The sequence below is a fragment of the Odocoileus virginianus genome, chromosome 9, assembly GCF_023699985.2.
Source record: "Odocoileus virginianus isolate 20LAN1187 ecotype Illinois chromosome 9, Ovbor_1.2, whole genome shotgun sequence".
Classification (NCBI taxonomy): domain Eukaryota; kingdom Metazoa; phylum Chordata; class Mammalia; order Artiodactyla; family Cervidae; genus Odocoileus; species Odocoileus virginianus.
This window is the reverse complement of record NC_069682.1, coordinates 47968135-47992198: the sequence shown is the minus strand read 5'-3', so window position 1 is coordinate 47992198 and position 24064 is coordinate 47968135. Positions and strand designations below refer to the sequence as shown.

General features: G+C 44.7%; 2 protein-coding genes, 5 non-coding genes and 1 pseudogene across 9 annotated transcripts; 1 reads left to right on the top strand and 7 right to left on the bottom strand.

The window, feature by feature from the left end:
* LOC110145857 (STE20-related kinase adapter protein alpha pseudogene) overlaps positions 1-13746 on the bottom strand; it is an 18408-nt pseudogene extending 4662 nt beyond the window's left edge.
* On the top strand, positions 13674-18686 carry IDH3B (isocitrate dehydrogenase (NAD(+)) 3 non-catalytic subunit beta). 3 transcript variants are annotated; one of them, XR_002316326.2, is made up of 13 exons: positions 13674-13780; positions 13900-13980; positions 14104-14202; positions 14296-14416; positions 16174-16234; positions 16312-16444; positions 16549-16682; positions 16775-16877; positions 16958-17104; positions 17331-17425; positions 17533-17593; positions 18258-18455; positions 18550-18686. XR_002316326.2 is itself a non-coding variant. In XM_020906314.2 (12 exons), exons 1-12 carry the CDS (start codon positions 13745-13747, stop codon positions 18628-18630), a joined length of 1152 nt encoding a protein of 383 aa, XP_020761973.1. In that variant the 5' UTR covers positions 13674-13744; the 3' UTR covers positions 18631-18686. The 3 variants fall into 3 exon arrangements, 2 of the variants coding, with proteins under 2 accessions (XP_020761973.1, XP_020761972.1); XM_020906314.2 differs by lacking the exon at positions 18258-18455; XM_020906313.2 differs by having other exon boundaries at positions 18258-18686.
* Positions 18674-24064, bottom strand: NOP56 (NOP56 ribonucleoprotein). The gene is made up of 12 exons (XM_020906312.2): positions 23967-24064; positions 23723-23812; positions 23243-23357; positions 22466-22627; positions 22112-22310; positions 21596-21783; positions 21363-21514; positions 21079-21179; positions 20565-20713; positions 20224-20345; positions 19904-20038; positions 18674-19140 (listed from the first exon to the last, which is right to left on the bottom strand). The coding sequence occupies exons 1-12, from the start codon at positions 23967-23969 to the stop codon at positions 18769-18771; spliced, it is 1788 nt and encodes a 595-aa protein (XP_020761971.2). The 5' UTR covers positions 23970-24064; the 3' UTR covers positions 18674-18768.
* Positions 20108-20178, bottom strand: LOC139036846 (small nucleolar RNA SNORD57). Its single transcript, XR_011489708.1, has one exon. It is a non-coding gene; the product is annotated as a small nucleolar RNA SNORD57 (small nucleolar RNA).
* On the bottom strand, positions 20436-20506 carry LOC139036848 (small nucleolar RNA SNORD56). Its single transcript, XR_011489710.1, has one exon. It is a non-coding gene; the product is annotated as a small nucleolar RNA SNORD56 (small nucleolar RNA).
* Positions 20930-21015, bottom strand: LOC139036860 (small nucleolar RNA SNORD86). Its single transcript, XR_011489722.1, has one exon. It is a non-coding gene; the product is annotated as a small nucleolar RNA SNORD86 (small nucleolar RNA).
* On the bottom strand, positions 21901-22036 carry LOC139036853 (small nucleolar RNA SNORA51). The gene has a single exon (XR_011489715.1). It is a non-coding gene; the product is annotated as a small nucleolar RNA SNORA51 (small nucleolar RNA).
* LOC139036864 (small nucleolar RNA SNORD110) lies at positions 22793-22864 on the bottom strand. The gene has a single exon (XR_011489726.1). It is a non-coding gene; the product is annotated as a small nucleolar RNA SNORD110 (small nucleolar RNA).

Genomic DNA, 24064 nt, shown 5'->3' with positions numbered 1-24064 from the left:
TTTCAGATACTGGGACCCTTTGATTCAGCAGCCTCATCCACATTGACCTTTGGGTGGGGCTGTGCAGCTTTCTGCCCCACTGTCATAATATCCCTCCTCCTCCTGCATGGGGTTAGAGTGAGCAGGAACCAAAGCACCATTCAGGTGGCTTTTTTCAATCCTGCCTCTCACTGCTTAGCCCCATTAATAGGTAGGACAATGTGAGACCCTCACTCTAGCCATCCTCATTCTGCTCACCATTTGAGTGAGAGGATTCACTAACAGGTGCCAGCGAGTCTTTGCATATACCCTGATATGGTCCACAGTGTCCTCGTCCTTCCTCTCCCACAAGCCATACCCCTGTCAGCACCCTATCCTCATTGCCAAAACTGTCAGGGTCTGGCATTTGAATTTACCCTGCAGATAAGTCAATAATTAGCCTCTTACTGTTTCAAAGATGCTGGCCAAGAAACGATTCTAAGGACAGAGACAAAGGACAGTATTACTCACAGCAAGCAGCATAGGCATAATGTTTACATTGGCTCCCTTGCCCCTCAAGTCCCACAGGGGCAACATGAAGGTCCCAAGCAGATGCTGTACATACAATGGTTTATGTCGCATCTGAGGAACACCGAACTTGGAGAACCCACTTGCTTTATAGCAGGAAATAAGTAAGACTGCTTTTTGTCCTAGAGGGAGGTGTTAGCTCGTCCTTCATTGCAAACACAAGCCTGAGAAATGGCAAAGAGACATTAGGACCCTGCATCCTTGGCATCCCCAGGAAGACTGCACAGGGACACCCAGGGCTCCTGGCCGGTTGCTTCTCCTAGCGGTTCCTACTCCATGTCTGCTTCCAGGCCATGCTTGTCTCTTTGAAAATCCCTGATTCTCAGTCCTAACACCCAGATTGGAGTGTGGCAGCAGAAACAAATAAAAGAGAAACCCAAGCTCTTTTAAGATCACAGATGCAAAGGACTTACACAGATTTTAACAGATCAAATAGAGCAGTAGTCTTAAAGAATACTATATTATAATCAAGTTTTTCTAACATGTAAGGATAGCTCAGTCATGAAAACATTTATCAATATATATTAACAAACATAGAGATAAATTTCATTCACTCATTTAGCAGATACATATGAGCCCAGGGTTGAAAAAAATGACAAAATTCCAGTCCTCACTGAACTTACATTCAAGCGGCAGACACAGACAAAAAACAAACAAACAAAATATGATATCTAATAGTGACTGGTATAATTAAGAAAATAAAGCTCCAGTGAAATGATAGATATCAGCAGTTTCACATGGTTTGACTTAATACATATGTGAGAATTTAATATTTGATAAAAGCAGAAGTTCTTATCTGGAGGAACAGATAATAAATGATACTGGGGCAATTAGCTAAACTTTCAGAAAAAAAATAAAGTTAGATATTTATATTTCACATTTTATAGAAAACTACATTTCAGATAAATTAATGACCATTACAGCATTTGAAAAAACATTGGAAAATATGCTTATCATCTTAAGGTAGAGGAGACCTTCTGAAATGAAAGCACGGAAGACTAAGACTGACACATTGCTTTCTGTATCATGTGGGAGGAGAGAAGAAGTGCTGTCTGCAACTGGCAGGAAGTGTCATTAAAGGACTGGGGCCTCTGCTCTCCTCCCTTGTCCTTCTTCTTGCTGGCTGGAATACATAAATGGTGGCTGGAGCTGAAATAACTGTTTTGAATAAAGTTGGGAATGGAGGCCTTGCATAGTGGATCTACAAGATAATGAAGTCTGAGCCTCTGACAGGATGGAGGCCAATCTAGCCCTGAATCAACTATCATTGAACTTTTACCTGAGCAAGAAGTAAACCCCTTTCTTGTGTGGGTTGTGGTTATGTTGTACATGGTCATTTGCACCTGAATCTAATCCTAACTGATAAATCTCAGCCCCAGGAGGAAGATCATGATTGGTGTGAGCCACTGGTTCTCAACTCTGATTGACTTTTTAGTCATACAGGGAGTTTTTAAAGAACACCAGTATCTGGAACTCACCCAAGACCAAATTACATCAAAACCTCTGGCAGTGGGGTCCAGACATGGGTATTTTTAAATAGCTCACCTATGAGGCTAATGGGCTTCTCTGGTGGCTCAGATGATAAAGAATCTGCCTGCAACGTAGGAGACCCAGGTTCAATCCCTGGGTTGGGAAGATCTCCTGGAGAAGGAAATGGCACCCCACTTCAGTATTATTGCTTAGAGGATTCCATGGACAGAGAAGCCTGGTGTGCTATATAGTCCATGGGGTTGCAAAGAATCAGACATGACTGAGTGACTAACATTTTCACTTTTGCATGAATCTAATATGCAAATCAGACTGTGAAGAATTGGTTTAAGCCAATCAGGACAAGCTTCTTCCCTCTTTCTGAGTCTCCGTTACAGTAGGAGGGGTCAGGGGCCTAGTTCTGGCCTGCGATACCTAAGTGGAAACGCATTGAGATTGTTTCTTGGACAGCATTTGTACTTCTGATAAGAAGGAATGTAAATGGCCATGATCTTTCTTTCTTCCCCTTTCTAGCTCTGATCCCAGAAGTGATGTCCAGAGCTGCTGCAACCATCTGGTGAGTGTGAGGCACCAAGGATGATGATATTAGACAACATACTAAATTGGCAGAGTGAAAAGTTAGAAAGCCTGGGTCTCAGGGTGCATCACCACACAACTAAAGCAATCCCAGTTACTCCTTACCTTCAGAAAAGAGGGGGAAAACCAAACAACCCTTATTTGTTTAACGAGTTTCTTGCTTATTGCAGCAGATCATATTCATAACAGAAACATATACATGGGGGTAGGCATTTTGGATGCACTTTGTAACATTTTTCACGTGTACAAAGAAAATCAAACAGGGATAAGCAGAGCATCATCACTGGTGATGGCCCAAACTAGAAATCACCTAAGGCTCCATCAACTTGAGAAAGGCTCAATAAATTTAGTAAATTCATACTAGAGAATACTATGCAGCAAAATAAAACAATGAACCTGCCCATTTTCTAAAATGTGGTATCTTAGATCTCTAAGACATGGTGTTGAGGGAAAAAAGTAAATTACAACACAGTACGTGCTGAACAAAAAGCAAATATATAGAGTATGAAACAATTTATTCTGAAACACACACCCATGCACTAAAAACAATACTTTATTCTGTGTGTGTAAGGGAGAGGGTATACACGCACAGGAAAAAGGTATCAAAGGAAACAACCAGCTGCTTATGGAGAAAGGGCAAAAGGATTGGGGCTGTGGCTGGGGTGGTAGGGAACTTTGGCCTTATTTATAATCTATAAAATATAATATAATATATATATATATGAATATAATCTTTAAAAAAGCAATGTGATCATTTACCTACTGTCCAATTAAAAATATTCAAGCAAAAGTTTATATTAACAGGAAGGGAGGTGTTGAAGATGGTGGAGGGGTAAGATGTGGAGATCCTCTTCCTCCCCCAAAATACATGAAAAATGCAGCTGCACGTGGAACACCTACTGACTGCTGCCAGAAGGCTTCAGACTTCCAAAAAGGCAAGCTAATCTCTATAGCTAATCTTGAGTAAAGTGGTAGGGAAACAGCAATAAGAAAAAAAAAAAAGTAGACACAAGGAAAATGGGAGGAATCCTGCACCTCAGGGAGAGAGTTGTGAAGGAGGCAAAGTTCCTCTGAACCCCCTTCACAGGAGCTTCGGAACCTCAGAGGGGAATGCAACAGGTGCTCCGAAGGCAAATGGGAGAGAATTCAGCACAGAGATTGTTGCTGACCAGCACTTCCCAGCTGAGAAGCAGTTTGCATGCCCACTGCATTGAGTGGGGGTTGGGTGCTGAGGCTCAGGCTTCAGGAATCGGACCCTAGGATGAGGACTGGAGTTGCCTGCCATGAAGTTACTCTGAGCGGACTAGTACAACATGCAGAAAGAGCCCGGGGAAAAGCCTGGGCCTGCCAGAGAGGCAAGAGATCACCGCCCCTGGGACCATCTAACTCCAAGTGCTCACAGATTGCAGGACCATGCCTTTGTGAGTGTCTTAAGGTGGGATGAGCTGGCTGTGGTCTGTGACTCCAGAGGTGGGCATGCCCATGGACCTACTGCCATCAAGGATGGCACGAGTGTCAAAGGAGGTGGGGGGTGGCACGAGGATTTGGTCTGTGACACCAGAGGTGGCTGTGATGGCTGCCACAGTGGCTGTCAAGCTGTGAGCGGGTGCAGATCACTGTCCACAACTTCCTGGAAGACTATGTAGCTTGGTTCTTCCAAGAGACCCAGGGTCATTTCGCCTGGGAGAGCACATGACACACCTCTGACTCTAGCAACTTCCAGCAGGTCTCTATTGCCACAGGCACTCCTTCATTGTGTCTGCCCTACCCCTCACACTCCCTAGTCCCACTGAGTAAGTGAGCCCTAATAAGCTTTGGCCTTATTAGGCCCCTCTTGTCTGTGGTCTACACGCAGAGGTGGGGCCAAAACCAAAGTGGAACACCAGGGGCTGTGTGACCAAAGAAGAGGAAGGGAATTCACTGCTGCAACAGCAGATGAAGCAGACTAAATCCCTGCAACTGGCTTAAGACTGTGAGCTTTGGGGGCAACTGTGGACTTTGGAAGCAAGTACAAGTTGGAGTAAGGCCAGATCTCAGTTGGAGCTGATCCTACATCACCAACAACAGGTCCAGAGACCTTCTCAGAACCTTGCAGTCTGCAGAAAGGAGACCTCAAACCCAGTAAATTAAACAAAATGAGGAGACAGAGAAACATGCAGCAGATGAAGGAGCATGGTAAAAACCACCAGACCAAAAAAAGAAAGAGGAAGTAGGCCATCTACTTGAAAAAGAATTCAGAGTAATGGTAGTAAAAATGATCCAAAAACCGTGGAGATAAAATGGAGGCACAGATAAATAGAATGGAGGCAAGGATTGAGAAGATACAAGAACTAATTTACAAGGACCTAGAAGAACTAAAGAACAAGCAATCAACGATGAACAACATAATAACTGAAATTTAAAATACACTAGAAGGAACCAATAGCAGAATAACTGGGTGAGCTGAAAAATAGAGTGGTGGAAATAGCAGAAGCAGAACAGAATAAAGAAAAAAGAATGAAAAGTTATGAGGACAGTCTCAGAGACCTCTGGTACAACATTAAATACACCAACATTTGACTTATAGGGATCCCAGAAGAAGAAGAGAAAAAGAAAGGGTATGAGAAAATATTCGAGGAATTATAGTTGAAAAATTCCCTAACATGGGAAAGGAAATAGCCACCCAAGTCCAGGAAGCCCAGAGAGTCCCATACAGGATAAATCCAAAAAGAGCAACATGCCAAGACACATATTAATCAAACTAACAAAAATTAAACACAAATAAAAAAATATTAAAAGCATCAAGGGAAAAGCAACAAATAACATACAAGGGAATCCCCACAAGGTTAAAAGCTGATCTTTCAGCAGAAACTCTGCAGGCCATAAAGGAGTGGCAGGATATACCTAAAGTGATGAAAGGAAACACCTACAACCAACAAAACTCTACCCAGCAAGGATCTCATTCAGATTTGACAGAGAAATCAAAAGCTTTACAGACAAGCAAAAATTAAGTGAATTCAGCACCACCAAACCAGCTTTACAACAAATGCTAAAGGAACTTCTTTAGACAGGAAACAAAAGAGAAAGCAAAGACCTACAAAAACAAACCCAAGGCACTTGCCTTTTGCAGTGGCCCACACTCTGTCTGTGGAGTGTGCTTCTGAGTCTGAATAAATCCATTTCTTACCTAAAAAACAACAACAAAAACCAAAATCAATAAAGTCAATCGTAATAGGAGCATATACATCAATAGTTACCTTAAATGTAAATGGATTAAATGCTGCAACCAAAAGACACAGACTGGCTGAATGGATTGAAAAAAAACAAGACCCATATATACTGTCTAAAAGAGACCCACTTCAGATCTAGGGACACATACAGACTGAAAGTCAGGTGCTGGAAAAAGATATACCATCCAAGTAGAAATCAAAAGAAAGTGGAAGAAGCCATACTAATATCAGATAAAATAGACTTCAAATAAAGACAGTTACAAAACTCAAGAAGGACACTACATAATGATCAAAGGATCAATCCAAAAAGATATAACAATTATAAATATATAATATGCACCAACATATGAGTACCTCAATAATAAGGCAAAGCTATTACCCATAAAAGAGGAAATAGCAACACAATAATAGTAGGGAACTTTAATATCCCACTCACAACAATGGACAGATCATCTGGACGGAAAATTAATAAGGTAACACAAGCCTTAAATGACACATTGGATGTGATAGACCTAATTGATATTTATAGGGCATTCCATCCAAAAACAGCAGAATATACTTTTTTCTCAAGTCCACAGGAAACATTCTCCAGGATAGATCACATCTTGGGTCACAAATCAAGCCTTGGTAAATTTAAGAAAATTGAAATTGTATCAAGCATTTTTTCTGACCACAAAGCTATGAGATTAGATATCAGTTACAGGGGAAAAAACTGTAAAAAATACAAACACATGGAGGTTAAAAAGTATACTTCTTAATATCCAAGAGATGACTGAAGAAATCAAGGGAGAAATCAAAATATACCTTCAAACAAATGACCATGAAAACATGACGACTCAAAACCTATGGGATGCAGTAAAAGCAATGCTAAGAGAGTTTACAGCAATACAAGTCTACCACAAAAAATGAGAAAAACATCAAACAACCAACCTAACCTTATATTTAAAGCAACTAGAAAAAGAAGGAAAAAAAAAACCCAAAATTAGTAGAAGGAAAGAAATATAAATATCAGAGCAGAAATAAATGAAAAGAAATGAAAGAAACAATGACAAAGATCAATAAAACTAAAAGCTAGTTATTTGAGAAGATAAACAAAATTAACAAGCCATTAATTAGCCAGACTCATCAAGAAAAAAGGGGAGAAGATTCAAATTAATAAAATTAGAACTGAAAAAGAAGTTACAACAGACAATGCAGAAATAAAAAGGATCATAAGAGATTACTATGTGCAACTATATGCCAATAAAATGAATTGCCTGGAAGAAATGGACAAGTTCTTAGCAATGTACAACCTTCTAAGACTGAACCAGGAAGAATTAGAAAATATGAACAGACCAATCACAAGCATTGAAATTGAAATTGTGATTTAAAAAATCTATGCAGAGAAAGCTTTTGACAAAATTCATCACTCATTTATTACAAAAAAAACTCTCCAAAAAATTGAAACTGAAAGCATATCCTCCTAAGATCAGAAACAAGACAAGTCCTCTCACCACTACTATTTAAACATAGTTTTGGAAGTCCTAGCCACAGCAATCCGGGAAGAAAAAGAAATAAAAGGAATCCAGATTGGAAAAGAAGTAAAACTCTCACTGTTTGGAGATGACATGTTACTATACACCAAAATGCTCACCAAAATGCCAAAATTACAAAAAAAAAATGCCACCAAAATGCAAGAAAACCCACCAAAAACCCACCATCAAAACCACCAAAAATCCCACCAAAAAACTACTAGAGCTAATCAATGAATTTAGTAAAGTAGCAGAATATAAAATCAATACATAGAAATCACTTGCATTTGGATACACTAACAATAAAAAATCAGAAAGAGAAATTAAAGAAACAATCCCATTCACCACTGCAACATAAGAATAAAATACCTAGGAATAAACCTACCTAAAGAGACAAAAGACCTGTATGCAGAAAACTATAAGACACTGGTGAAAGAAATTAAAGATGACACAAACAGATGATGAGGTATATCATGTTCTTAGATTTAAAGAATCAATATTGTCAAAATGATTATATTACCAAATGCAATCCTCAGATTCAATGCAATCTTTATCAAATTACCAATGGCACTTTTCACAGAACCAGAACAAAAAATTTCCAAATTTGTGTGGAAACACAAAAGACCCCAAATAACCAAAGAAATCTTGAGAAAGAAAGATGGAGGGAGGAATCAACCTCCCTGACTTCAGACTACTCTACAAAGCTACAGTCATCAAGACAGTATGGTGCTGGCACAAAAACATAAATATAGATCAATAGAACAAGATAGCCCAGAGATAAATGCACACACATATGGACACCTTATTTTTTGCAAAGAAGGCAAGAATATACAATGGAGAAAAGACAGCCTCTTCAACAAGTGGTGCTGGGAAAACTGCACAGCTGCATGGAAAAGAATTAAATTAGAAAACTTCCTAACACCATACACAAAAGTAAAATGGATTAAAGACTAACATGTAAGTCCAGAAACTCTGAAGCTCTTAGAAGAAAACATAGATAGTATACTCTTTGACATAAATCACAGCAAGATTCTCTCGGACCCACCTCCTAGATTAATGAAAATAAAAACAAAAACAAACAAATGGGACCTAATAAAATTGAAAAGCTTTTGCACAGCAAAGGAAATTATAAACAAGATGAAAAGACAACCCTCAGAATAGGAGAAAATAATTGCAAATGAAACAACCGACAAAGGATTAATCTCCAAAATACATAAGCAGCTCACACAGCTCCATTTCAGATAAACAAATAATCCACTGAAAAAATGGGCAGATGATCTAAACAGACATTCCTCCAAAGAAGACATACAGATGGCCAATAAACACATGAAAAAGATGCTCAACATTGCTCATTATTAGAGAAATGTAAATCAAAACTACAAAGAAGTACCACATCACATCAGTCAGAATGGCTACCATCAAAAAACTCTACAAACAATAAATACTGGCGAAAATGTGGAGAAAAGGGAAACTTTTTGCACTGTTGGTGGGAATGTAAACTGATACAGCCATTACAGAAAACAGTATTGAGATTTCTTAAAAAATTAGGAATAAATCTATCATATACCTCAGCAATTTCACTATTGGGCATATACCCTGGTGGTGGTTTGGTGGTTTAGTCGCTAAGTCTGACTCTTGCGACCCCAAAGACTGTAGCCCACAAGGCTCCTCTGTCCTCTGCCCAAGGGATTTCCCAGGAAAGAATACTGGAGTGGGTTGCCATTTCCTTCTATAGGGGATATTCCTGTTCCAGGGATTGAACCTGGGTATGCTGCATTGCAGGCAGATTCTTTACCGACTGAGCCACCTTGCATGGACCACAGCCTCCAGGCTCCTCTGTCTATGGAATCTGCTAAACAAGAATACTAGAGTGGGTGGCCATTTCCTCCTCTAGGGGATCTTCCCAATTGAGGGATTGAAACCAGGTCTCCTGTATTGTGGGCAGATTCTTTACAGTCTAATCCACTAGGGAAGCCCTTTTCACTTTCTCATATACCTCGCTGCATGCTAAGTCACCTCAGTTGTGTCTGACTCTTTGCAACCCCATGGACTGCAGTCCACCAGGCTCCTCTGTCCACGGGATTCTCCAGGCAAGAATACTGGAGTGGGTTGCCCTTTTCTCGTCCAGGGGATCTTCCCAACCCAGGGATCGAACCCACCTCTCTTTACATCTCCTGCATTGGCAGGCAGGTTCTTCACCACAGTGCCACCTGGGAAGCTCAGAGAAAACCACAATCCTAAAAATCACATGTATCCCAATGTTCATTGCAGCAATATTTACAGTAGCCAAAGGACATGGAAGTAATCTAGAAGTCCATCAACAGATGAATGGATAAAGAAGATGTCCTACATATATAAAAAGGAATATTACTGAGCCATAAAAGAAACAAATTTGAGTCAGTTGTAGTGAGGTAGATGAACTTAGAGCCTCTTATACAGAGTGAAATAAATCAGAAAGAGAAAAGTATCATATATTAACAAGTATCATATATTAACACATATACATGGAATCTAGAAAAATGGTACTGGTGAGCCTAGTAAAGAATGGAGTTGTGGACTCAGCAGGGGAAGGTGAGAGTGGAATGAATTGAGAAATTACCATTGACATACATATACTATCATGTGTAAACCAGATAATTAGTGGAAAGCTGCTTTATAAAAACAAGCAGCCCAGCCTGGTGCTCTGTGAAGACCTAGGTGGGTGGGATGGGGGGTGGGAATGGAGGTTCCCGAGGGAGGGGATATGTATGTGTATATATGTATATAATTATGACTGATTTGTGTTGTTGTGTGGCAGAAACCAACATAACATTGTAAAGTAATTTTCCACCAATTAAAAAAATTAAGAGGAAAAAAGAAGTTCTACTTTGGGGGGCTCTTCTCGCTGAAATCACCTTTCTTATTCCCTGCCATCTCTGATCTCTTGGTGTCTCCTGCTCACCAAAAGCAGATCCTAGAACCTGGATCCCAGCCTTTTTCCTGCTTCTGCTGATGACATTATCCTAGGTGATTGTCATGGTGACACATTACCCATCTAATGTTGTGGGTCTGAGTCCTCCTCTGCTGGAGTCTTTTCAAGCTCTCTTCTGGATCCACTCCCATAGTTCCATCTGGTACTTCTTTATCACTGGCATCTGCTCCATTTCCAAAACAACTGGTGGAAACACCCTCTTCTCCTTCCAACTTACTTGCTCAGTGAGTTCCACAAGGTCTTCTCTGACTATTTGGGATCTTTGGTTCTTTTTTTCACCAGTCTATCCATTAGATCTCTTCTGAATGGCTTCACTTCCCTCCTGATCCCAATACCCTCGATGCTCTTGTACCTCTCTCTGGCAAAATACATCTTTAGATAAACCCAAGTTTGGCTTTCTTCATGAAATCCACATAATCATAACATGATAAATTCATGGTCACCATACCAACAGGGTCCTCAGTATTGCTCGCTAATCCTTCTTTATTTCTCTTAGCCCTAGAACTTGAACCAGTCTTACTCACTACTCCTTATGGTACCTCATCTCCTCAAACATACCTGTTCTCACTGGATCCCAGTGCACCATGGTCATTCTCATCTCCACAGAATAGCAGGTACCTTGTCCAGCTTTTCTTTGCCAGCTGATGCATCCAGTCCCCCAACTGCTTCAGGTGTTGGTCATTAACTGCTCATAACTACCCCCTTCTCTGGGAGGGTTGTCTGTGGCCAATGGAGCCTCCAAGAGCCAAAGAGGCCTGGAAGATTAGGCAATGCAGGGCTGAAGCAGTTATTAAGCCTTGCTTCAAACTGGGACAACCCTGAGACATCATTCCTGCTCCAGGGCTCCCTAGAATAAGCTAAGGTAGACTCCAGCTGAGGTTATATCTTGCTGAGCTCCATCCCTTGTCTTCTTCTTAGGAAAGGATTCTAAATGCATAAACTAACACATGTAGGATTATAAATAAAACTCATTATGTTAATAATAATATTAATGCAACCTTTTAATATAGTGCTATACATGCTGCTTTATTCATGCATTAAATAACAAAATCTCACGTTAGGTCAAATAATATTAAACTAGCAATCAGAGTAAATAATATTTCAAGATATCTGTGATAGATGAAATACAGCATGAATTATAATTCCTATTAGTGATAAAGTCAAGGGTACTACAAATAGCACTACACTATCACTCCACATTCATTTGAAAAATACATTTATTTATTTGGCTGAGCCAGGCCCCTTAGTTGTGGCATGCAGGATCTTTCTCTAGTTGCGGTGCTTGGAGCCTGGAGCGTTCAGGCTTGGTAGTTGTGGTGGTGGCCTTAGTTCCTCTGCGCATGCGAGATCTTAGTTTTCCAACCACTTATCAAACCCATGTCCCCTGAATTGCAAGGCAGAGTCTTAACCACTGGACCACCAGGGCAGTCCCTCACTTTACATTCGTAATGATAGGAAACACTAAGTTTCAGTTAGAGGTTATTGAGAATAAAGAAGGGATTTTTTTTTTTATTTTCCCCATCCAGGTTCATGGTACTGATTTCTACTGACAGATACCTGGAGCTCTGGTTAGGACCCCTGAACTGGAGTATTTACAGGCCTAGGAAACTGACACTCAAATCATCCAGCCTCACACCGAACACTAATATATGCTTCATAACAACTCAAAGGAACAAGATGGTTTAACCCCTCTCACTTGTCCAAGAGTCTGGTTAGGGAACTTTTCAAGGGTCTGGACTGGACTTCCCTATTCTCAGGTAGTATCGGTAAGAGATGCCTTAATAGGAACTCAAAGTCCAGGAGAGCTCACCAAACTCACCGGAAGAATACAACGACCCGAAACAGTGATGATCACATTTCCTAGGCCTCAGTCATTTGGTACCATTCATCAACTCCTTTCACTCTTTTGACAGCCACACAGCTTGATATCAATGAGCAGATGTTGTTTGTCAGACTGGACTCAGATTTGTGCAGAATTTAGGTATGGAAATAATGTTGTAGTTGCCCTCAAGGAAATTAATATTTTCTGGGATGAAAATTAGGTTATCAGAGATTAGACTAAGATGGCACATCTCCTTTCCCGCCCTAAATTTCCTAAAGTGACAGAAAACATAGCTTTGAGAAATTGTAGATCTCCCACTTTTACTCTACTATAAAGAGCAATGTTTGGAAGAAAAAAATGGTGGTGAATGGCAAGAGCAGTGTGTAACTTGGGACTAGGGAGTCTATGAAGGCAAGATGGTGCTGTTCTCTGGTTTTGATTCTGGAGATGGAGGAGTTTGTCACATTAATGTTAACATTGATAATTATATTATCATATATAATATCAATTAGCTATATTATTAACAGCCTTTTATCGACACAGAACTTTTCATGTGTTCACGTTTCCTACACATTTATTTTCTAATTTAAATCTTTTCACCTCACAACAGTAGAGAAGGCCCTGCCTAAAGGAATGCAGAAAAGAGGCACAAAGCCTGTTCTTGGTCCCCAAGATTAGAACCACTGCATCTTTCCCTTGGGCTGGGAGAATGCCCTGCACATTTTTGGAAGGATTAGGTACATAAATCACAGGCAATCTAGTTGGTGGTTCTTAAATTTGTGTATCATCTGAGGGAGCCTGTTAAATATGCTTTCTGGGGTCCCAATCCTGAAATTTGGATTCAGCAAGTCTGGAGTGACATAATTCTGCATTTTAAACAAGTGCTCCATGTCCACTTGTGCCATGTGCTTTAGGCATGTACTTTATAAACAGCATGCGACTGAAATTTAGGAAATCGATCTGAATTTTCCTTTTAGAGTCACACTTACAAGGTTGAGATAATTTGTCTCTAATTACTATCCTGCTCAGGGGAGTTCAAGCCTAGGCTACACTATTAGGAAACAAAGGTCAGAGCAAAGAACACCACCACCTAGGAAAAAACGAGTAAACTTGATTAATGCAGATTAATAACCGGGCAGGCTCGGAGACTGAATAAGCCAGGCACACACACACACACCTTCTCCTATGCATTTTGTGGTGTTCATCAACGTCTTTAGTGTCGGACATACGACTGTTCAGTGAGAACTGATGAAAAGAATAACAAATACGAGGACACAAAAACATTAAGACAGATTCTCCAGTATTGTTTTTCAACTTGCTATTAAATTTAGGTCCCCGTTTGATAGAAATGAAACCTCATATTCGCCTTTAATGTTATTTTCAAGTTTCAACCTAAATACGGTGACTGAAAGTAAAGCAATAAACAACGCAGCTCTCTGCCGCATCAGGGGGTACCGGAAGAGGGGAGCCCAAGAGGATGCCAGCGGAGGAAAACCACCGGGTAAGCTGTTTTGGTTGGAGGAAATACGGGTACCGCCCAACATCCCTGCCGGGCAGGAAATAGGCGCCCCGGGCCGCTCCAGTTTCCGGCGTCACTTCTCCGCGACTTCCTGCGAAGGACATGGCTGCCCTCGGCCGTGTCCGCTGGCTGACCCGAGTGAGGCCCGGGACACGCAAGGGCAGGCGGGAGGGCGGCGGGTTTGTACCGGGCTCCCAGAAGTATTCGGGGCCAGAGGCGCCCAGATCCGACTTAAAAGGCTTGTGTGTCTGTTGCAGGCACTGGTCGCCGCTCCGAATCCCGGAGCATGGAGGAGCCTGTGTACCTCAACCGTGGCGCAAGCCTCCTCGCGGACCCAGGTAAGCGCAGGCCGGGCTCCGGTCTCGCCCACGCCCCTGACATCTCTCCTGGCCATCCCCTCCACCCCGCCCCAGAACCCCTGTCCTCGCCCCAGCTCTTAGCTTTGCTGCCCCTGCTTGCAGGGCGAGGACGTGAGGGTGGAGGGCGCCTTTCCCGTGACTATGCTGCCAGGAGACGGCGTGGGGCCTGAGCTGATGCACGCCGTCAAGGAGGTGTTCAAGGTGAGTGGCCTGGGGCGTGACAGGGACGATGGCTTGAGTTGGAAAGGACTTACTTGATTCTGATCCTGCGATGTTTGGCACCTGTTCTTGAAGGCTGCCTCTGTCCCAGTGGAGTTCCAGGAGCATCACCTGAGCGAGGTGCAGAATATGGCATCTGAGGAGAAGCTGGAGCAGGTGCTGAGTTCCATGAAGGAGAACAAAGTGGCAATCATTGGTATGTGTGCCGAATAAATGGTCATTAAGCTTCCCTCTGCACACATTAGTACATTAACTCTTCTGAGTTCTCACCACTGATTGGTGACCATCAGTGGGAGCCCAGTTGGAAACCCAGGAGTTGAGGGATCATGTGCCTCATGCTCTATGCAGGAAGGCTTTATGAATCTGTAGTCTGTCGTGGGGCTACGTCATGGGTCATTGTGCTCAGGCCCGTTACTCTTTGCCTGGACTGTAACTCGCCAAGCTCTTCTGTCCATGGAATTTTCCAGGCAAGAATACTGGAGTGGGTTGCTATTTCCTTCTCTAGGGAAATGGTCCTCAAGTCTTGTTAATTGTGTCTCAGAAATGCCATTTCTAGCTGCCTCTTTTCTGTCTTTCTGCTTTCCTACTGTAACTGCCTCAGACTTTTTGGCTTTCAGTTCTGCCCCTACAGTCCATCTTCTACAGCTCTTCTCTTGGAAAGACCACTATGACTTTGCCAGTCCCAGCCTTAGGGTAGGAAAGTAAGTTTGTTATGAGTTTTTCTGCCTTAGCTTTTCTGCCTTTGTTTCTGCAACATTTTTTCTGTTGTTTGGTCACTCTGGACTGTGTTAGTTTCCAAATAATGTGTACTGTCTTGGCTTTTGCTGTTCCTTCTGCCTGCAGTGTTCTCCTTTTGGTTCCTCCTGCCAGAATCTTCCTTACTCACTGTATTAGTTTCTGAATGCTGCTACAAATTATTGTAAACTTGGTGGCTTAAAATAATAGAAATTTTATTCTTTGCCAGTTCTGGAGGCCAGAATCCCAAAATTAAGGTGTTGGCAGAGCTTCACCTGAAGACTTAAGGAGAATCTTCCCTAGCCTCTTCCAGCTTCTCTGGTGGCTCCTGGTAGCTACTGGCATTCCTCAGTGTTTCTTGAGTTGTAGATGTGTCACTTCAGTCTCTGCCTCTGTCTTGATATGATTTTCTCCACTCTGTGTCTGTATCTGTTTCTCCTTTTCTTGTATAAGGACTTGTTACTGGGTTTAGAATCTACAAGAATCCAGTGTGAATCCATCTCAAGATCCTTTACTTATTATATCTACAGACACTGTCTTAACAAAGTCACATTTACAGGTTCTGGGGGTTAAAACATGGGTATATCATTTTGGGGATCACTATTTAACCTGTTACACTAACTCAAACTAAGGTCTGGCTGAAGTGCCAGATGTTCTGTGATACTTCCTGGTACTGCCAGAGGGAATTTCTTCTCTGCTCCTGTGCATGTTGGTAATACCTCTCCCATGGTATTTATCACGTCCTTCCTATTAACTTTCTTCCTCCAGTGCATTGTTTGCCCCTTGAAGACAGGAGTTTGTGTTGTTTTTTGGTTGGTATTCCTAGTGCCTGACACATGATATGTGTTGGTTGAAAAGATGTGACATATGTAGACACAGAAACATCAAGAAAGGTCACAGATCTAAGTTGTTTCTCAACCTATTTAATCCAGGCCCTTTGAGAACATGAGAACTTTTTTTTCTGTTCTCTTAGGTCATTTTGAAGTTTCAACATATGTCTGGTGACTAGAAATGAAACAGTGGACACAATGTTTCTGGTTTTAACTACATTATTCTCCTTTGCCCCTTGCCTCCAGAGGCATTTAAGGGTCACTTATTTGGGAGTGTGAGGTGGGAGTCTGGATTGCATTATGTCACTGAGGGAACACCAATCCGGGTTTCCTTGAACTTGGCCTGTGCTTGATTCTCCCCCCCCCCACCTCTACTTTGTTTATGCAGGAAAGATCCACACCCCAATGGAGTATAAAGGGGAGCTAGCCTCCTATGATATGCGGCTGAGGTAGGTGATGGGAGGCTATTGGTGAGTGGGGTCCTGGGGCACCAGGCACAGTATTTATGGCTCTACAATATCCTCAGGCGGAAGTTGGACCTGTTTGCCAATGTAGTCCATGTGAAGTCACTTCCTGGGTACAAGACTCGACACAACAATCTAGATTTGGTGATTATTCGAGAGCAGACGGAAGGGGAGTACAGTTCTCTGGAACATGAGGTGAGGTCCTAGAAACTGTGGGGAGCAGGGGTAAAGAGGGGAGAGAGGCATAGCTCCTTCTTCCCTTCTTTCCAGTGTCACTCAGCTGCTTTTCTCTCATGCAGAGTGCGAGGGGTGTGATTGAGTGCTTGAAGATTGTCACTCGAACCAAATCACAGCGTATTGCAAAGTTCGCCTTTGACTATGCCACTAAGAAGGGGCGGGGCAAGGTCACGGCTGTCCACAAGGCCAATATCATGTGAGGGACATAACTTTGCATGGGGTAGGGCCCTGGGAAGGTAGCCCCCAGCACTCTCCCAGCTGAATCTCTTCCCTTTGGTCCATGAACAGGAAACTGGGAGATGGGTTGTTCCTGCAGTGCTGTGAGGAAGTTGCTGAACTGTATCCCAAGATCAAGTTTGAGAAAATGATCATAGACAACTGCTGCATGCAGGTAAGGCCCTCCCAGTGTCTCTGTTCTCAGTGAGGAGCAAGGCAGGGAGTTGGATTTATGTCTCTTCTCCATGCCCCCAGCTGGTGCAGAATCCTTACCAGTTTGATGTGTTGGTGATGCCCAATCTCTATGGGAACATTATTGACAATCTGGCTGCCGGCCTGGTTGGGGGAGCTGGTGTGGTTCCTGGTGAGAGCTACAGTGCAGAGTACGCGGTGTTTGAGACGGTGAGGTCACCTCCTCCCTCAGCCCTCTTGTATGTGCCCTTCATCTGACCTCATATCCTCCAGTGCATCCCCCTGGCCTTCTCATGACCCTGGCCTACTTTTCTCCCACCAACCCTTGCATCTTCTCAGTGTTCCCGGCCTGACCTCTCATGTAATGCCCTTCCCTGACTTCAGATACTGCAGAATGTCTGCTGCTAGTGACTCTGGGCTGCTCATCTGTCCACAGGGTGCCCGGCATCCATTTGCCCAGGCAGTGGGCAGGAATATAGCCAACCCCACAGCCATGCTGCTGTCAGCTTCCAACATGCTACGGCATCTCAAGTAGGTCACTGCCAGGCTAGGATGGTGGCCGGGTGGTCTGGGGAACACAGGTGGGGAAATCGGGAAGATGACGTGGGGGTAATCTAGTTTTCTGTCCCCATTGGCAGTCTCGAGCATCACTCCAACATGATTGCAGAGGCAGTGAAGAAGGTGATTAAAGTTGGCAAGGTGAGTTTAGAAAGGCTATGGGGTTTAGGGTCTTGGCACCAATTTCTGGGAACCTGAGTTGGGGCCTCCTTTCCCTCCAGGTCCCCAGAGCTTCTGCTCTTCCCCCAGTCCTGTCAGGGCTGTTCATTTCTCTTCTCTTGGCTGTCTCATTCTCTTGATCATCTTTGCCTCCTAGTTTCCCATCTGCTATTTCCTCTTTCATCCACTGGCAGAACTTGTAGCTTCCTATCTAGTGTGGGGCAGGGGTGGGGGGGAGATGGAGGAGCAGAGGGAGATAGCTGACAAGATGAGGCACCACTTTCTCTACACCTGGAAGCCTATCCTTATTTGCCACTCCCCTGCAGTTGTCTTTGCTCCCACCTGGTCTCCTCTATTTCCTCCAAGGTATCTTCCTCCTGTCTGACTTGCCTTTCCCATCTCACACACTGAGCTTCTTACCCTGCTGAGGCTGCAGCAGAGCACAAGTAGTGGCTCTGGCCCTGACAGGAGCGCACAGGTTTGTGCTTTTCCAAACCTGGCTGCCTCCTTGCATCTCTGCTGCATTGCGTCGTTTTCCTGGCCTTGTCACCCTCTTTGGATTCCATTTCCATCACATTGCCCTGCCCCTCACCTTCATGGGCTCTCTTCTCTTCCTCACCACGGTTATTGCCGGTGGTGGCTGTAGGTACGGACTCGAGACATGGGCGGCTACAGCACCACAACCGACTTCATCAAGTCTGTCATCGGCCACCTGCACCCCTATGGGGGCTAGAGCCCTTTATTCCCTTCAACTTCACAAGGACCATACACCTCCCTTCAGTACTGTGGACCAGAGAAGAGCCCTATACCTCTAGACCATAATTACCTTCTGGGCAGAGCCTAGGTTGTTGGGAGCTGGCTTCCTTAGGGAACAGTTAGGTGGTGGGGGGTTAGGGATGGGCCCAGGCCACAGAGATGATAACAATTCTCCCCTACAGGTTCGAACTTCTGACATGGGTGGTTATGCCACCTGCCAAGACTTCACTGAGGCTGTCATTGGTGCCCTGTCCAACCCATAGGTCCCACCCACACCCATGTTAAGGTGTCCAATAAAACATGGTATGACTCTTGTGAATTTGTTTTTATTTTTATTGGGCTTTAGGGGATGGGATGGGGAATACCTCTGTAAGTTATGTCCCACTAGGAAGATGTCCATTCTAACTTTCCTGGGATGGCTTTCGGAGCTTTTTCTTTTTCTTGGAGCCACTGCTCTTGCTGGCAGCAGCCTCTTCAGGTCCACTGCTGAGTGGCTCCTCCTTGGACAATTTCCGCTTTTTCTTGGGGACCCTCTTGTTTTCTGACTCATCAGGGTCAGTAACTGTTTCCTCTTTGGGAAAAGATTTCTTCCTCTTGGGAAGACTTCCAGTACCTGCTGTCTCTTCAAGATCACTACTAACTAGCTCTTCCTTGGAAAAAGATTTCTTTTTTTTGGGTTTGGAAAAAGAGACAGATGGGTCTTCCATTCCATTCTCCTGAAGAGCCTCCTGGGGCTTTTGCTTTTTCTTCTTCTTGGGTCTTTCACTTGTCTCCTGATGGCAGAAAGGGAAAAGTGGGCATGAAGTAGTGTCATCTGTTTTATGTACACATATCCATGTTAGAATTCCAGCTGTTAAGCACTCAGGGAAGAGAGACTAGTGAAAATGGCTTTAAAACTGCCTAGTATTTCTGGGATGATTTTTAATAGAATGGCTTAGCTTTGGAAATCCATGTCAAATCAAAGGTAACCCCCCCCCCCCCCCATCACTTAAAAGGTAGACAGAACACACAATTATCCTTAGGTAATCAGACTATCCTTAGGTTTACAGAAAAACCTCATCATGCTGGTCACAAAAAAGAATCATGATGCCAAGTGCCAGAGGGGACCCTGAAACACGGGCACTGCTGACAATCCTAGGGAGAATGATTCTACCATAGCAGCACATTGGAGCCCTCCCTATTCCCCATTCCCAGTATGAGATGCTATCATCTCTAGACACATCTGAATAAGCAGTGCAGTTTGCACCATCCCTGGTTAAGAACTCCTGGAAGGCAGCAGAGGCAGAACACACTCGCCCAGAGAATGAACAGGTGTTGCTACAAACCAGCTCTCTGGGCTCTTGAGTGAGTTTTCTCAGCACCCATCTCCTTCCTATACCATCAAGAGGTCGATTTTGAGACTTCAAGTCTTTATTTCAATCCAAAAGCATGTACTGTAGACCCTGGCTTGAGATGCTATATTCTCTGTTCTGCTGTTTTCGGTCCTATAACCTAAGATCTTTACCTAGGGCTGAGGGCTAACAATTTAATACTGACCTCACACTCCTCCGGGGCACTGCTATTTTCTGAAGAAGCCAGGGCAATTGCAGCCAGCCTTTTCTTTTCCTTCTTCAAGCGTTTCTTCTCCTGTTTCTCGAGCTTCCTAGTAATCTCAGCAGCCGCTTCCTCTGCCTGGCCAAAGAAAGATGCTGAAAAGGCTTGAAGACCTCTGGTTCCCTAGGTCTCTCTCATGGTTTTGTTGGATCAGGCTCATTAAATCAGTTTTTTACCTCCACTCTACATGGTCAGGCTAAAACAGTTCATCACCTCCAACAGCCAGCTCTGATTCTACCCCACCTGACCTGACCCAAACTGACCTGAACCATTGCCTCCTTCATGACATCCAGATTCTTTCGGGGAATCTCTCCAGTCTCATAGAAGGACAGCCGCTCCTCAACTTGTTCTCGAAGCTTCTCTCCAAAAACACTGGTGGGCACCTCTGGATGTGTTTATATAAGTAAACAAAGCACATCAGCCCCTAGCAGGACAAACTACTAGCTCAGCCTCCAGCATTCCCCTACCCTCAGCTTTACTCAGACCCAAAGTATCAACACTCACTAGGTGAACTGCTGTTGACGAAAAATACTGCCATCATTGTAGAAGCTGCTAGGGTAGTCAGCCTCCCCACCCTCCCAACTGCCCACTCCCCCACCCATACCAGAGAAGCAATCGATTCGTGAGGCAATACTGCATTTGTTTGCCAGGTATCGGGAGATGCGACCTTTGTTCTTGGCAGCTGCTCGGCCAATGAAGGTAGAGTGGAAAATGAGTCCGTATTTTGGGGTGTTACCCCTTGTCTTCAAGGCTCTGGGAGAAGAATATTCAGCGGAGACTTTTAAGACCAGAAATTTCAACTGTATTAGCTAAAGCAGCGCCTCCCTTCCCTTTCCCCAGTTTCCAGAGTGAGCCTCAGGCCAGGTTGGGTTTCTACCCCACCTCATGCCAACCCACCGCTCCCAGAGGCAGAGGGAAGGCATCCAACGTCGCTGACCTGGAAACTTGGTCCCTTTGCTGGGCCCAGGGAATCACTCAGACACCAGGACTGGCCATCACCCCCATAGCAGAGGCCTGTACAGGTCAGGGAGCCCTGGTCAACCATCACTGTGATCCCCAAACAAGCAAGTGGGCACCAGAAGTGGCACCTGAGTGTGAGCAGGTGCCCTCACTGGTACCTGAACAGGGCCTTTTCAGCCCCAAGGATCTGCACTGTGGATGCCGGATACTTGGCCAGATTGGTGAGACTGCCAGCGTGAGCAATGAGACGTGCACCTACCTAGAGAAAGAGTCAAGGAGTCAAAGAAGCTGGAATTGCCAACGTACCAACTGCATAACTTGCTTCAACCTCCTCCCGATCAAGTTCAAGCGGGGAAGATATGATAGGTCACAAAATACAACAATATGACGAATATACATGGTAATACCACAATCCCCCATGTTTTGGTTTCCCATGACGCACCGCTTCCCCAATTAGGGCAGACAGGCTGGGGGCTACTTGGCTCATCTTGGATCGCAGGTAAGTGTGTAGACTTTGACGGTACTCTGACAAAGACACCACACGGCTGGAGAAGCTCTCGATGTTTATCAAGTCAATGGCTGATATATCCATGCCTAAAGAAAGTCAAGTGTGAATGCAGAAGCCCAATATTCAGAGCCCCATGCCTTATTTTCACTGCTAGGCTCTGTACTGACCCATGGAAGACCGCGAGGCATCCAGAATAGCCTTAGCCTTGGCTGCATCCATTGTCAGCTCCTCCAGCTTCTCCAACTTTTCTTCATTAAGCTCCTTCCGGTTTCCAATGAACTGAGCAAGGCGGCAGTACGTAGCATTGTCATTGATGATCTTTACCAGCTCAGGAAAGTGATACCCATACCACTCCCTGCAAAGAACCACAATCACTCCCTGGCCCAGCTGCCATGCCTCAAAGCTACACTCAGCCCTCTCCACATCTACTTTATGCCTGGAGGAAATGGGAACAAATCAGATCCAAAAACCTCCATGTCTCCCCATTCACAATACAGACCAGGTAAAGGGCCTGCCTGGGCTGAGGTGTATATGGGGTGGACTTACTCTGCCTCCTCTTTCTATACAGTCAGTGTAAGAACACAGCCTGTGGTAAGCATCGGGAGGCCCAGCTCTACCAGTCCTGATCTCAGGATTCAAAATTAGCTAACCCACAAGTTTCTCAGGTCACCCCTGCACTTTACCTGACACGCATGGAGAAGGTATTGATATCCTTATCCAGCTGGTCCAGGAGGCTAATGGATTGGATAATCATGTTGTCCACTCGGTTCACATTGAACTTAACTTTGGCACGAGAATAGCTGTGTCCCAGCCCCAGTTGGGCTTTACAAGCAGACAAATCAGTCAGACCTTTCACCAGATTGTGGAAATGCAGACGAACTCCTAGAAGAGGGCGAGACTGTAAGTAAAGGCTCTGAGCTAGCTCCTGCATGCACAGGCACCAGACAAGCAGGAGGGCTTCTAAAAAGCAACCTGCTAGGTTTCCAGGCCCCCACCCACCCCACCACCCCCCCGTCACCGGCTCAAAAATGTCTCACCTCGAAGGATCTCGGCTATGACACCTCCAGTCTGGCAGTTGTACCCCAACTCCTCCTGTATAGCCGCACCTATCTTGGGGTCCCCAACCCCCAGAAGTACTTTCTTCTTTTTGGGTGGTAGGTGAGTCTCCAAGAGCAGGCGGAGGTCCTCATGAACAACACCTCAAGGCAAAGAATAGAGCTCCCACTAACATGCTGAAGGATGCTTAATCATAAAAAGGGATCTTGTCCCCTCAACTGCGGATCAGTGACAGACTGATCTTACATTGGTTTTGCAGAGCATGCTAAGATGGCCTGTGCCTAGAGCCCTCCTCTTGCTCAGAGGCTTTGCTCAGAGACATGGAGACATCACTGATTACACTCACTCAGGGGATTGACAGACTCAAGTCATCACTGCAAAGCCAGCATCAACCATAGGAGGAACAGAACTCAGGCCCAATAACATAAGTGTAAAATATATTACTGAAAGCTTGAAACACCCTTGAGCACAATGGATGTATTTAGCATCAGATCTGTCTTCTGGGACTAAAACTCTTTCTCCAGGCTTTTAGCATCAAAATTACCCTTTGCAATCAGCTGAAGAAACCAGCAGAGAACCACATTTGATTAGATCTACCATTATACCAGCCCCTCAACCCCAGCCTGATTTCACTTAAAATCATTTATTACTACAGTGCCTACAGGAAATAAAGCCTACATTCTAGGTTGTTAAAGGGTTAACAGTACCAAGAACTACATCTCGGGTCATCCCCCTACAATATTTAGTGGCCAACTCACCTTCAGACACAGCGTTGGCATTTTCCAAGGCAACCTGGGACGAGGAAAAGGGACAAAAGGCCACAAGACGAACGATGTTGTGGAATTTGCCCAGGTTCAGCACGCACTCCTCCACCTGGGGGGAGAAAGATGAGTGATTTCCTTCCCTTTCTCTTGCCTCTAGGGCGCAGTAAAGCAGCAGCAGCTCTCGGACCTGAACGCACTTTTAAGACCAACCGAACACTAAAAATGGACAGATCAAGGGCCCTAAATCTCGGTTCCGCTTCATCAGTAAGGGGTGGAGTCTGGAAAGCTTACTTTTTAATGCTTCAAACGCAATTCTAATCACGAATGCAGGTTAAGGACCCCCTGCTTTGGAGCTGTTGGGCCCAGCGCACCTCCCAAAGCTCGGCCAGCCACGTGGGAGCGCGCGGTGCATGCTGGGGCCCGCGTGCCCCAAGGGGCTGCGGAGCCGCCGGCTAGCCCACCATGTTCACCCACCTGCGGCAGCAGAAGGCTGATCTCCTCCACCTCCTTCAGCGCCAGCAGCGCGTAGCCGACCGCGTGCTCAAAAAGCACGTGCAGCAGCACCTGAAAAGGCAGCAGGGACGCCAAAGTAAGCACCGATCCCGCGTTTGCCCAGCCGCGTCCGCGGGGAAGGCACTGGTCCCAGTCCACGCTCCGGCCCAAACCCAGGCCCAAACCACCGCCTCCGACTCGCCCGCAACCTACAACCACTCCTCACCATGGCGCTCGCTCCGGGACTGGCTCGCACTGCGGCGAGCGCGCTCTGGCGCGCGGAACCAGGCTCCTGAGGCCACGCCCCCGTCTCGTCGGCCAATC